Genomic DNA, 13,018 nt, shown 5'->3' with positions numbered 1-13,018 from the left:
TCCTCATCTGTGTCTCTGTTTGTTATACCCTCCCCTTTTTGCAGAAATTTGAGAGGGACGTTTATCTTAACAGTGCATGTCATAATTTTATGTGAAAGAGAGAAAGAGATAGAGAGGGGTTTTCTTTCCCAAAGCCCCCATTGTACTTCAGAGTTAGCGTATAAGATACAGAAATTTTTCTCATGCAAAAGTTGAAATAAAAAAAATCCTCTAAAAATATTTATGAGACTGACAAGCCATGTCTAGTATCCATGTATTTTCAAATGGATATATGAAAATGGAAGGAAAAAAAGTCAGATTATTTAGGAGTTGTAGAGTCATAAAAGCTGAAATTACAAGCCATTGTTAGTTTGAGAATTGTTTAAAATTGTTATGGCTTTCATTTATCTTAGTTAGGCCTTAGAGTATAGTCACAAGAGACCATTAAAATATAAGGGAATGGATGGATTAGTGACAGTAATGTTGTAATCCAGGGGGAGTAAGCGTGATGAAATGTCGATCATGTGCTGAAAACTCCTCGTAAAGCATTCCCTGGAAATCAATTTCTGCTGGTGCAAATGGCCTGCGTAGGGTTACGTAATGCTGCCAAGAACCCAGTTTTTTAGGGGGGTATGTGGATGCATGGGCAAAACAGATAAGATACAGACATTCATGTCTGCAGTCATTTTTTGATCCCTGGTGAAAATTGACCATGTGTGAACAGCTGATGGAGGGAAATAATATTTCATTTATTGTTTATTTTATTACACGGCTTTCAAGTTGAATTTGTTTAGAGTAGGCATGAAAGATGATGATCAAGTTATATCCACATGCATTTCTTCTCTATCTCTAGGAAAACTTTCTCTCTCAAGTTTTTCAATGATTAATGAAGATTGGTGAAAGAAATGTACGTATCGATACTCTGATACTCCACTTGATGTGACCGAAAGCAAAACGTTGAAAGGTCTTCATGCATACAGTTTGCATTATCAAGAAGCAGAACATTTTATCTGTTATATTGTGTAATAGGGGATGATGTAATTTTGATGGTGTCAGTAATGATATTCAGATGTTAAAATATTGGCACATAATTGTCACAGTGTTGCTATAATGATAAAAAGGTTTTATATACAACATTTGAACTGTTCTGAAGTTTTTAAGTATGTACAGATCTTCAGATTTTATGAACATCCCCCCCCCCAAAAAAAAAAAAAAAACAAACAAACAAACAAAGTTTTTGACTGATGAAATATTTGTATTTTTCAGAAACCATAACCACATAGGAACCCTGGTTCCAGAGTTCATGGTTCACATGATCCAGCTAACATCCTTGGAACTGAACCACAACTCACTAACGGACATAATACCAGGGGTGTTCCCAGCCAACAACTCACTTCAGAAACTGTAAGTCAGCTAAACAATCTGTCGTAAAGGGAGGGGGGGGGGGGGGGATAGAAAAAAGTGTGTTTGTTGAGTAGTAAGGAAAATGTTAGTCCCAGAGACAGAGATTTATGGATTTCTTGATTTTTAAAGGTTGCTTCAAACCTTTGCAGTTTATGGTAAAAATGAAGAAAAACATGAACTGAATAGAAACTTTTTGTAAATTGATTATGCTCTTTCAGTATTAAAAGAGTAATAAAAATCAAAATTATAGATTAATCTCAATTCGGATTAGCTCTTTCCCCTATTATAAAACATGTTTAACATCAGCCATCAATCTTGTGTGAGAGCCCAGGCCCCTTCATGCTAGACAGTCCCCAGATTTCCTGTTATTGTTTTATATGGTATGTGAAAATGTGGAGACAAAGCTTGTCTGAAGACCTAATGCTGGAGTCTGGCGTGTACCAGGTAGAAATGTGAAGGTACACTAGGTGTGAAGTCTCTAGACAAACTACTAAAGGGTGTGAGAAGTATAGCAATACAAATGTCTGCTGATTATATAATGTGTATTATGGTACGGTAAAAAAAGCAACATGTTATTAGAGGTGTTAAAAGAATGGAAGACTTAAAATTAAAAAAAAAAAATGAAATTGATGAAGTGTTGAAAATCGGAGACGGAAAGTTTGACAGGGAATTTGATGAATGTGGAATTCTTCCAGGCCAGGCAGACTGGAGATAGGGAGGGTGATTTTTTTTTAAGGGGAGGGAATGGAGTCTGGGGTTAGATGCGAAATGATCCTTACAGTGATATTTCGGCCACATTTCAGACTTTCAATCTGACTGATTACTAAGTGCAGACATGTAACAGACGTGTTTTCTTCTGTGTGGCCCCCGGTACCCAGCCATGAGGCTTAGCACTCTTTTTGCCTTTGATATGGTTTAATATTGACAAATTCTAACACCTCGATAATCTCTTCAAAGTCTGATCTTGAAGCACCACAGTAAATATGTTTTACAAGGTGATACTACGTGTTGTCTTTTGATCATTGGAAATCAATGAGGAGGTGCCGTTTCTTATCGACCCCTCCGGTTACAAAGAACAAATAACCTGAAATTTAATGACACTACAAACAAAAAAGTGAGGTGTCCCAGTAAAATTATAGTTATTTATATAACAGATTGGGGCCTTCTGTCTTTTCTTACCACATCACAAAGTAATATGAAATGTTAGGGCTCTGGACAAATGGTGAATTTTGATATGTAAAGGAGGGCCAGTATTTTTTTTTTTTTTTTATTAATGTGTTATGTTTTTTAGCATCAAAACAAATGGTTAATGACGCTCAGAAACTAAATCTAAGATTTTAAAGTTTTTTTTGCCTGTATTGAGTTCTGCGTTTGACCCACTCTTTTTCTGGGACAACACCTGTTGATGGTGTCTAGAATTAAGGAGAGTCTAATTCATTAAGGTCCCTTGTGATGACATATAATGTACCACATTTCCCTGTTGAATGTTAAAAAACAAATCTCTATTCTGATTTACAGTGATTAGAAAATGGCTTTCTACCATTCTTTTCCAAATACCATTGCTTAATGCCTAGAGCACAATGGAAATGATCCAGATAAATTTTTTGTCCTCACATTTTAACCCTTTAGTTTTGAAACTTGATGCAGAAGTCCAAACTCTTTTTTTATATATATATACAACATTAAAGGCTATCAGATTTTCTTTTTATGGAGAAAAAAGTACAAAAGAGTAAAGAAAAAAAAAATCCACATTACAAATTTTATAATCTGTAAAATGTCTGGCACTTATTTGGAGAAAACATGTCTAGCAAGTTTCACAAATATACAACCAAAAAATAAAAATAAATAATTGATCAAATTATAAAAATTAATATGATTAATCCCAGTACTCATGGTAATGTCCTCTATTGAATTTGTTGATGATGATGATGATGGTGATAAAGCTTCCTCCTTCCTATGATGATTATGAAGTTAAAGAAATAAAAAAATTACATTCAGTACACATTGTCTTATTACCTTGGACTTTTTTAACAGGGTCCAAGAACAGCTGTTATTCATAGAAGAAATTTTATGTAAATTTAAAAAAAAAAAAATTAAACAATATTTGATCACTTTTTTTTATAGAGTCCTGAATAATAATTACTTGGAGTCTTTCGAGTCGAACTGCTTTGACAACCTGACATCTCTGGAGGTCCTGAAGATCAACAAAAACAAAGTGACCACCATCTCCAAAGACATCTTCAAGAAGCTGAAAAATCTGGAAACTTTGTAAGTCAACAGAATATGACTTTGACATTTTAGCATCATAGTCTTCAATTCTCATCTTTATTGTAAGTCATTGTACAACTTTCTGGCGTAAAAACCTATGGAAAAATGTTGAGGAAAGGAAAGTTGGAAACTTGTATGATTTTGAAAATTTAATGGGCATCTTATGTCTCATTGCTTAGTTTATGTATTTATAATTTGAAAGTAAAGTTTCTGTGACTAAATTTGACTAAAATTGTCTTATGATTGCTGACATGTCAAAAAGAAAAGAGAATTTGTGACTTGACTTTGCAATATAAGACAATTTGGGAAATGGGGGAACACAGAGCTAAAATAGATACAGTGGTATTTAAAGGGGAGACTTTGCAGTGATGTAACTATTAAGTCGGGTCAGGAGACATATCAGAATTGAGATATTGGTCTGGGAGATGTGGTGACAGTTGATATAATTGTCAGGAAAATGGTATAATTGGGGTCCTGGCATATTGTTAGTGATGTAATGGATATTTATGAACTTTTAGGGGGTTGTTGATGGAAGGAAAATTATCCCTAAATAATCACTGATGATTGAAATGTCGTGTCAGTTAGTCTAGAGGCTGGATTGGTTTAATGGGGAGTTATATTGTTTATAGCGTATAATTTAAATGACCCAGAGATATATTCATTTATTGGTATATATACATATATAAAGGAACTCTGTTACAGTTTTTTGAGTACTGAATTTCTAATTGCATGAATTAAAAAATTATAGAAATGTAGAGAAGGAGCAAAAATTTGAGGGAGGTTGGTTCTGTTTAAAGAAACACAGATATGGGAAATATTTTTTTGAGTAAAGAAAAATATAAGGAAACTATCAGGCACACCTGTTTCAACATTGAGCGGAACGGTTTTCCTGCGTTATCGTGGCTGTATTACAAGAAAATTGGAGTGATTCCATATCACAAATACATTTCATATTCAATAAAAGTCTTTCTTTGCTCTCCAACACCTGCAGTAAGCTGCGGGTCTGGTAGTGGTATATGGGGGATCGCCCTGTGGAAGGGTGCTAAAATTACCCGCTAATCAATCGGGATGAAAAGATACCTATCTCTGTAAGCTCCAATTAGGAAGATAACTCAACTGAAAGGAAAATAAAATATAGCGAGGAAAATGATAAATATTTCAGTGTTTGGAAAGTGCATGTAGCAGCTGGATTGTTTTGACAAGGGTGATTAGTTGGGGGTTAATAAGATAATGATTAATTTTAGTAATTAAACATATTTAGTTAATCAAAGAACATAAAAGACAAATTTAAAAGAGTGTAAACAAAGAAAATATCCATAGTAGATATTGTTATTAAGTAAAACTTTTGTAGAATATAAACTATCAGGGGCTGAAATTTTTTATAGTATCTTATTAAATACTTTGTTATTCTGTATTAATTTTACAACCAATATCACATAGTGTAGTCAAATATTAAATTAATCACTTTCTGTTTTGCAGGGAGATGACAAAGAACAAACTAAAGAGGATAGGTGGACTGACTTTTCAGGATCTGAAAAATCTGAAGATTCTGAAGCTGAGGAAGAACACGATCACAAAGATTTCTGATGGAGCGTTTTACGGCCTGGACAAACTTGTCACCTTGTAAGTGTGTTCATATTTATTAAGTTCTGAAGAAAGTTCTATACAGACTTTTTTTTTACTTGTATAAACTGTGGTTGTAGCTTTATTGGAGATGTAGAAATTAAGCTGCAGATCTGCAGCTCACTGGTCTGAAAAAAATGGGATGGCCTGTAGCTCTATGGTTGGCCATCCCAGTTTTATTCAGACCAGTGAGCTACAGATCTGCAGCTAGTAGAACTTGTGAACGATGTTACAGAAATAATTTGTAGGGTTCCTAGCTGAGCTTGAATCTGTTACTGCAGGTTATCACAAGTTTATTTTTCTTTTCGGATTTGTGTAGAATAGTTAGATGTAACTGTAAGTATTGACAAAGTGTGTAGGAGAGAAACATTTGTTTTAGTGATTTGTTATCAGACTCAGCTCTCTTAAGAGAGAGAAAGAGAGAGCACAGCAAAATCTAAAAATGTTCCCCCCTAACAAAAGGCAGCACATAAACTGGAAACAGAGGGAAAAAATCATTACACTGGAAACGAAGGGTTTGAACATAAGACAGATCATCCACATATTGGTTGTCTTTTCAATATTTTATGTGTAATGATTAATGTTAAAGCTTCAGTGGATATCTGTATTATGAATTAAGGTTCACAAGTGCTAAGTTTTTAAAGTTTTGGTACAAATAACTAGATAGGAGGAAATTTGTTCTCATCTAGGCGGAAGTTAGTTCTCCTCGTGCCTGGCTACACTTGCGACCAAAAAACAAACTATTTACTCAGGCAGGGCATGACTTCCTTCCCCTTCAAAAAAAAAATGATGAATACAACATCTGGCTGAGTTTAATAAGGGTTGATATGAATTTGATATGTGATGCCTGATAATGAATCCCTTCACACCCAGAGATTGGCGATGAAACCATAAAAACATATGCTCGTTAGTGGGGCACAGACAAAAACTGGTATTGTGAAGCAAGGCCATGGAGAAAAAGTGAAGAAACGCCAAAAACTGTGGGAATCTTTGCCAACTTGAGGGCAATTCAATATATTATTGTAGAAGTTGTAGTTTACAAACTCTACAGTTATTAAGTTAAACAAACTTGAATGCACTGTCAGTTGTTGAGAAGTATTAATTTTTTATGCTGAGAATTTCTATAAACACAAAATAAAGAGATAATACAGTTGTATAACATGATGTATCAAAGGCAATTTTTTTTAATTTTTAGGCAATTGGAACATAACAATATGACACGAGTGACCCAGTCGTGGCTGTATGGATTAAAGGGCCTAAGAGAGATGTAAGTGTGCATATTGTTTTAAGGACTTCTACTTATAATAATACTCCATCCCTCAATATCCTAATGTCCAGCAATTCTACCAGCCAGGTATCTAAATGCATTATAATGAATCTAGTGAAATAAAACATTCTTGAAGCTATTGTAGGATAAGAGAGAGAGTAAGTCATTCTTATCATAAGACATGATAAAGTGTTCAGAAAAATGGGGAAAACTCAGGTACAAAGGGAAAGAAAAACAGAATTATTGAATCTAAAGATCTGCAGCATGTGGAAGCTGTCGGAAATGATGGGGGGATGTTTACAGGCAAACAACCAGCGGAGGGCTAGTTTGGTGTGTTGACCGGTGTTTATTTGTGATGCACTGACACTAATCACTTGATTATTGGTGATGATAGCTTTGTCTGAATGGACGGCTTCAAGGCAGAAAATACTACCTCAAAGGGAGGAAGTTGTAAAGATCTGAGGGTGCCGATGGTCTTCTAAGGGGGGAAAAAAAAATTCTTGGAAGTCTGTCCTTGAGTTTTGTTATATTGAGTTTTATCAGGTGGTTACCGCTACGTGTTTAAAACCATGCGAATGATAAATAAGTGCATAATGATAATGTAGATTATAATAATTAAAAATACATTCTGAAATATATGCAAATAAAGAACTTACATGCATGATGTTATATTGCTTAGCATTTATAATTACATGATTTCTTGATTATTAAATATTCTGCAGATTTAATTACTTCTGTACAAGAATGGAGAAAATTAACTTTCTTTTGATTTTAGAGATATGTTTGTAAAGAATTGAAACAGTGCAGGTTAAGAAGGAAAAAAAAAAATTACAATATAAATATTATCATTCTTTTAAAAAGAGAGAGAGAAAAAAAGGAAATTTAATTTGTAAAGGTATTTTCAGGACATGATATCATTTTTAACCACCATTCATCCTATTTCTGTCGAGTCCTCTTCATTTTCTTTGGCATCGACTTGAAAACATCTGATCTTCCCTGGAAGCAGTGCGATCTGTCATCAACCCTGTAATTGACTTGGAAACCAGCAAAAAAACTCAAAATCAAATATTATTTTAAACCAGCTGCTTCTTGCTGGTACATTTCGCTGATCTCTACCTTATGTAGTGGTGTTCGCTGTCTTCTTAATTTCAGTTCTTTTTCATGGGAAATTGAAAAAGGGGGTTGTTGATTACAATTTTTTTTGTAAATTATAAATTTGTGGGGTCCCCTTAATATAATATGAACTTGTTACTGATTATTCAATCCATTTTGGGAGGGCAAGGATTTTATTTAAGAAATTAGGTTGTATTGATAGGAATCTCTAACCTTGATGCAACTGACTTCAGAGAAATATAATTAGATGTCGTATTTAATATTCAAAAATTCAATAAATGGTTGGAAAGCGAAGTGCTAGGTTTGGTTATTGTAGCATATGTCTGGAACACATTGTTATTGAATTAATTTCATGGCTCAGCATTTTCAATATATTTACATCCTCGCTTATTGGACCCCACTTTCACACCATCACAATGGGGGGACAAAGGAAAGCCACATTTCACTTGTAAGAAGGGGATCCCCTGGACAAAAGTGGAATTAATTTTTCAGCATTATGAATTCAGTTGTGAAAGTCTTCATCGACAGAAATTTCCATTTCAAAAGAGTTTTATGACGGATCCCACACTCTGCAGGGTTTTATGTTAAGAAAGAAAAAAAAAAACGAAAGCAAAGAAAGCATTGACGCTCGTCAAAGAAATAAGCCAGGGAAGAGAAGATATTGGTTGACCTTTCGAGAGTAGAGATAGTGTGTGACTGTAGTGTACCGGCTTGGTATTTTTGATGAAGTTTCTTTTTTCTGTTGGGCCATGGAGAAAAAAAAAGTATATCTTCTCATTAAGTGAAGATCATCAGTATTTTTATCGTCTGTGATGCAAAGTTATCAGAAAAATTGGAGCCAGTCTACACTTTTGTGGGAACAGTTGAGAGATAGGGTACCTAGTCCCCCCTTCAACAAAGCTACATATTGTGTAAATTTAATTAGCCATGACGTTTGCTTATTTATTGGTTTTAATTACAAATTAATTAAAATTTATAGGGAAAATGAAATGATGTGTAGGAAATTCAAGTATTCTTAGTTCAAATTTAAGCAAACTGCCAAAGATTATATAGTCTAGAGAGGTTTTATTTAAACATTAAGATAGTACCATATGTACTTTAAAAAAGGTAAACTGGTACTAAAACGAGAGAGAAAAAAAACCGAACAGACAAAAGCAAATAAAATCATTATTAAACTGCGTGAACAACAATTAAGTTATGAAACAGAGCAAATTGTTTACAGTTTAGTTTATGATGTTAAGTAGAAGTAAGGTGTCTAATATAAGTATAGCAATTAAATTGTGATAGGAAGAAAGGCTCATGCAGTGTCAACTTCTCGTTCACTCTGTCAGGTGCAGCGTGTGAAAAGGATCTGCAAGGGTTATGTACAGGTCTAATTTGTCTCTCTCTGTGTGTAGCTCTTATGTCTTTGAACCTACAAAACTCCAACAATTGCAAATGATGTGGTTTTTCTTTCATTCTGGCAACCAATAACAGAGAGAGATCTTGAGTATGTATCATTCATAATCCCTGACACAGTTTCAAGGAAGACAAAAATAAGTCTACATGCACATTTTTCATGCGGTCTCGTAAAATTGTAGGCCCGACATGGAGATTTTTAATTGTCTTATTCTTTGCTTGGTTTTATTTTCTTAATCTGGCCGTTTTTCTTTTATTGTGTTTTATTTATATCAACCTTCTGAGATGTTTATGTTTCATGGGTCAAAGGAGTTAACCTCTTGGCATTTATGAAAAGATTTTTTTTCCCTTCTATTTGGAATGGCCACAGAAGGAAGATACAAGATGTAGGGGGCTGTTTTGAAGATGAAACAAACTTGTATAACTAGGTTGTTTACATTAAGTGCTAAAACATTTAGGAGAATGATTATAAACACTTCTTTTATTATGATTTACCTTCAAGAACTTTGCCCTTTTTAATAATTGGTTACAAATGTATGAACTTTCGATACTTTGGAGAAAAAGTTTTTTAAAAAAAATTTATCAGGGAAATGTTATCTTTTTATCAGTGCAGAGTGTGAAGAAAATCTCCAATCTCTTGGCAAAAAAATGTATAAGCTTGTGCGGTGATCTGTGAACTTGGAGGTCGAAAGTGAGATTTGTGCACAAATGCAAACTGTTGAGAATTGTAGATTACCCCCCAGCTGAAACTGTGTATTCTATTTCACCGCCCGTCATCTGAACAAATTTGATTAGGGAAAGGATCTAGTCTGAGAAAACGTCTGATAATCTCTGACAGGAGGATAACGACATTTCCAGGTGTCGAAAATATAAAAAAAAATATTGATGGAATTCGCAGGCTCGGAGACCCTATCTCTCTTCTCTTGTTTTCACAAAAAGTATTTTGCCAGGTGTCCTTGTCTCAGAATTTGGGAGGAAATATTTTTTTTCTCAGGCATTTTTCATCTGTGGATTTTATTTTTTGTGTTTTGCAAGTATTGGGTGGGACCAGAATTGGAGGTTTCTGCAAATATTACCCCTATAATATATCTGAAACAGACTTTGATAATTACTGTCATTAATATAATTGCCTATTCTGTGAGCCTGCAATATAATTTGTCTCATCTGCTTGGACAAAAGTTTGTTCCCATGAAATTTGATTTCGATTCACATTAGATTTAAATAAGTTAGTGATTCCCTAAATCCCACGAGGTCAATAATTAAGAGATATAAAAATCTCGGAGAACGATCTTTCCCTGTTTACATAATTTCTCTATTAAGATGCAAAAGGCTGCTTGCGAGCACGAAATTTAATCCCTTCTTTTCGAAAGACTTGATATGTGTGACAGTTTTCTATGAAACATGACACCCAGAATTGTACAAGTAGAAAGGAAAGCTTGTCCATACCGTGCATTTACTCTCTACTTAATATGTAAATAGATCCCTCTAACGATATTTATGACTTTTATGGTTAACATCATAGGTCCGATCATCTTTTTTATCATTCTTCGAGTTTATTATTCCCAAGATGTAAATAAAATTACAGGCACACACACACACACGTACTAAAAAAAAAAAATAATTTTGGGGGTTATAAAATGGCCTTAAGTTGTGTATATTAAATTGTTCATGATAGTGGGATAAAAAATTCTGTAATAAATATTCATTTGACCAATTTATTCGTGTTATCAAGGTTGTGTATACTTTATTGCATTGTTAAAAAAAGTAACATTGATTATAATAGTTAGAATATTGTTATGCTCATAAGATATGGGAATGATAAAGTCTTATTTCAGGAAGTAAATATTTATTTTGTTTTTCTTTTTAGAAACCTTGCACACAACAAGATAAAGACGATTGATCCAGAGGCTTGGCAAGGGTGTGTTTCAATTGACACAATGTGAGTATTCATCAAAATTCTCAAGAGCTCATAACAAAACAATGATTTAAAAAGAAATAACATTTCCAGAAAGGTTAAGCATCTAGGTAAAACTTTTGTCCAATTAGAATCAAAGTTAGGCAGGAAAAATAAAATTGATGCTCTCCATAGGGAAACCATGTTTGGACCAGTTACATTAAGGTAATGACACTTCAGTGATGGGGAAAATTATATATTTAGTCCTTCCTAGTTGTATAATTTTGTAATTTCTGAATTTGAATTGGTAGCTGATATTCAAATTTCAATCTTATAAACTTTTTTCAGCTTCTCTTCAAAAACAAATTAAGGAATTTGAATAAGATGGCAACATTTGGTGTAATTTTTAAGGCCTTTCAATAGTGAATTTGAATTTCAAACATGCCAGAGTACCAACTTTTCTATCCTGGTTCATATTAGCATAAAACAGTCATTGAAAAATAGGGGTCCTAAATCCATGTTGAGTGATTCACCAAGAGGGCCAGAGAAAAAATTTCCTTCAAAATTACTTTTCCATTTGCCAATTTAAATTAAGGAGGAATTGATGGGAGGTGTTGCTCTGTTGTAAACATGGTAATCCGCTTAATACATTCTGTGTCTGACTGGGAAAACATTTCAGCCTTTTTTTTTTTTTTCATATTTTCATTACAATTTTCCTTGGTGCTGGTTGACATTTTCACGGTTCTGCGATTTCGAGGTCAGGAATGTGTGAAAGAGAAATGCTTTCATTATCACTTGGGGGCAATGTTAGATAACTGGGGGTGATCTATTTTAGCATCTCCATGGTTTAAGAAAAGAAAAATGAAAATATAACAAGTCTCAGATAATCCAACTGTTAAAATAGCACTGGGTGGAGGGAGGGATGGGGGTGGAAAGTTAAAAATGAGAGAGAAAAAGGGAGAGATAGAAATTTATTCAAGACATGAATTGTCCAGGTTCGATAGTAAAGGGGTTTAGAGTTGGCAATTTTCATGCAGGATTGCTGGATGCATCTGATGCATATCGTGTGTTCTGTGTTTTGAGATATGAATACACTACACATGCAAGATTTAGTCAGTTTCCATAAGGCAAACTTGCTGCCCACACTATTGTACAAGAGCACCATATGTTGAATGTAAAATTTTAATTGCTACATTCTTCAGAGACACATGTATAATTTTTTTTTCTCAAATTCTTAGTCATTTGCTGTTTTCGAATGGCTTGTACCTGCTTTCTCCATTCATGAATAAAGTCCGCTAGTTATGTAACAGGTGTTTTGTGTAAGTAGTGCATTTTGATGATTTGTCAGCCAGGACTAGGAGAAACAATGTTAATTGGAGGACTCTTTAATGAGAGATTCGACTAATTTCTCTACTTTCATAGCTCAGCAGGTTGACACTATTAGTCGGCAAGGTTTTTAGCATACAAGAAAAATTCTTGCCTTGTTTAGGAAATGTGTGCTCATTAGCGCTTTCAAAAAAAAAAAGAAAAAAAAAGTAGAGATACTATTTTGAGGCTTGATCGACATATTCTGGAATTGACAAAAAAATATCAAGATATAGATTTTAACAGATGGACGATTATTGCACACAAGTAACAATATTCTTTGAAATGTTGCTTAACAAGTCCATAAATTTTATTCCCAGTATACATCCTTTTTTTATATTATCTGTGTTTTATGATTTTTCTTTTCCCCTCTGAACATCTGGTATGACTAATTAGTGAAATTAATCGGCTTTTGTTTGGAGATATTCCAAGGATAAAGTTTATGGCTTGGAAAAAAGTTAGATAAAACCATACCATCCTCTGGTTTAATGTTCTAGGCATTGGGCTGTATATTGTAAACATATGATGAATCTTTAGTGCATGTTGCTTCTTAATGTCAGGCTATGCTTCAGAATAAACAAACTGAATTCAATATTGATATAATGTAACAGTTATTCTATTACCGGTGAACTAATATTATTTATTTGGTGTAAAGGCTAAAGCAGATATAATATTTGATGGAAATTTTCCCCAGTAATTTTTTTTTA

General features: G+C 33.8%; 1 protein-coding gene across 1 annotated transcript in view; it reads left to right on the top strand.

The window, feature by feature from the left end:
* Positions 1–13,018, top strand: part of LOC133195654 (leucine-rich repeats and immunoglobulin-like domains protein 3) — a 32,484-nt gene that overhangs the window by 12,118 nt on the left and 7,348 nt on the right. The window contains exons 5-9 of the mRNA XM_061331545.1: positions 1,246–1,383; positions 3,508–3,651; positions 5,131–5,274; positions 6,470–6,541; positions 10,920–10,991. Of these exons, the coding sequence (XP_061187529.1) occupies positions 1,246–1,383; positions 3,508–3,651; positions 5,131–5,274; positions 6,470–6,541; positions 10,920–10,991 (570 nt within the window). The remainder of the gene's footprint in view (positions 1–1,245; positions 1,384–3,507; positions 3,652–5,130; positions 5,275–6,469; positions 6,542–10,919; positions 10,992–13,018) is intronic.

The sequence above is a fragment of the Saccostrea echinata genome, unplaced genomic scaffold (assembly GCF_033153115.1).
Source record: "Saccostrea echinata isolate AGI-Se365-2 ecotype Australia unplaced genomic scaffold, CSIRO_AGI_Sech_v1 ptg000029l, whole genome shotgun sequence".
Lineage (NCBI taxonomy): Eukaryota > Metazoa > Mollusca > Bivalvia > Ostreida > Ostreidae > Saccostrea > Saccostrea echinata.
Note: the sequence above shows the minus strand (reverse complement) of the source record. Positions and strands in the feature narration are given on the sequence as shown.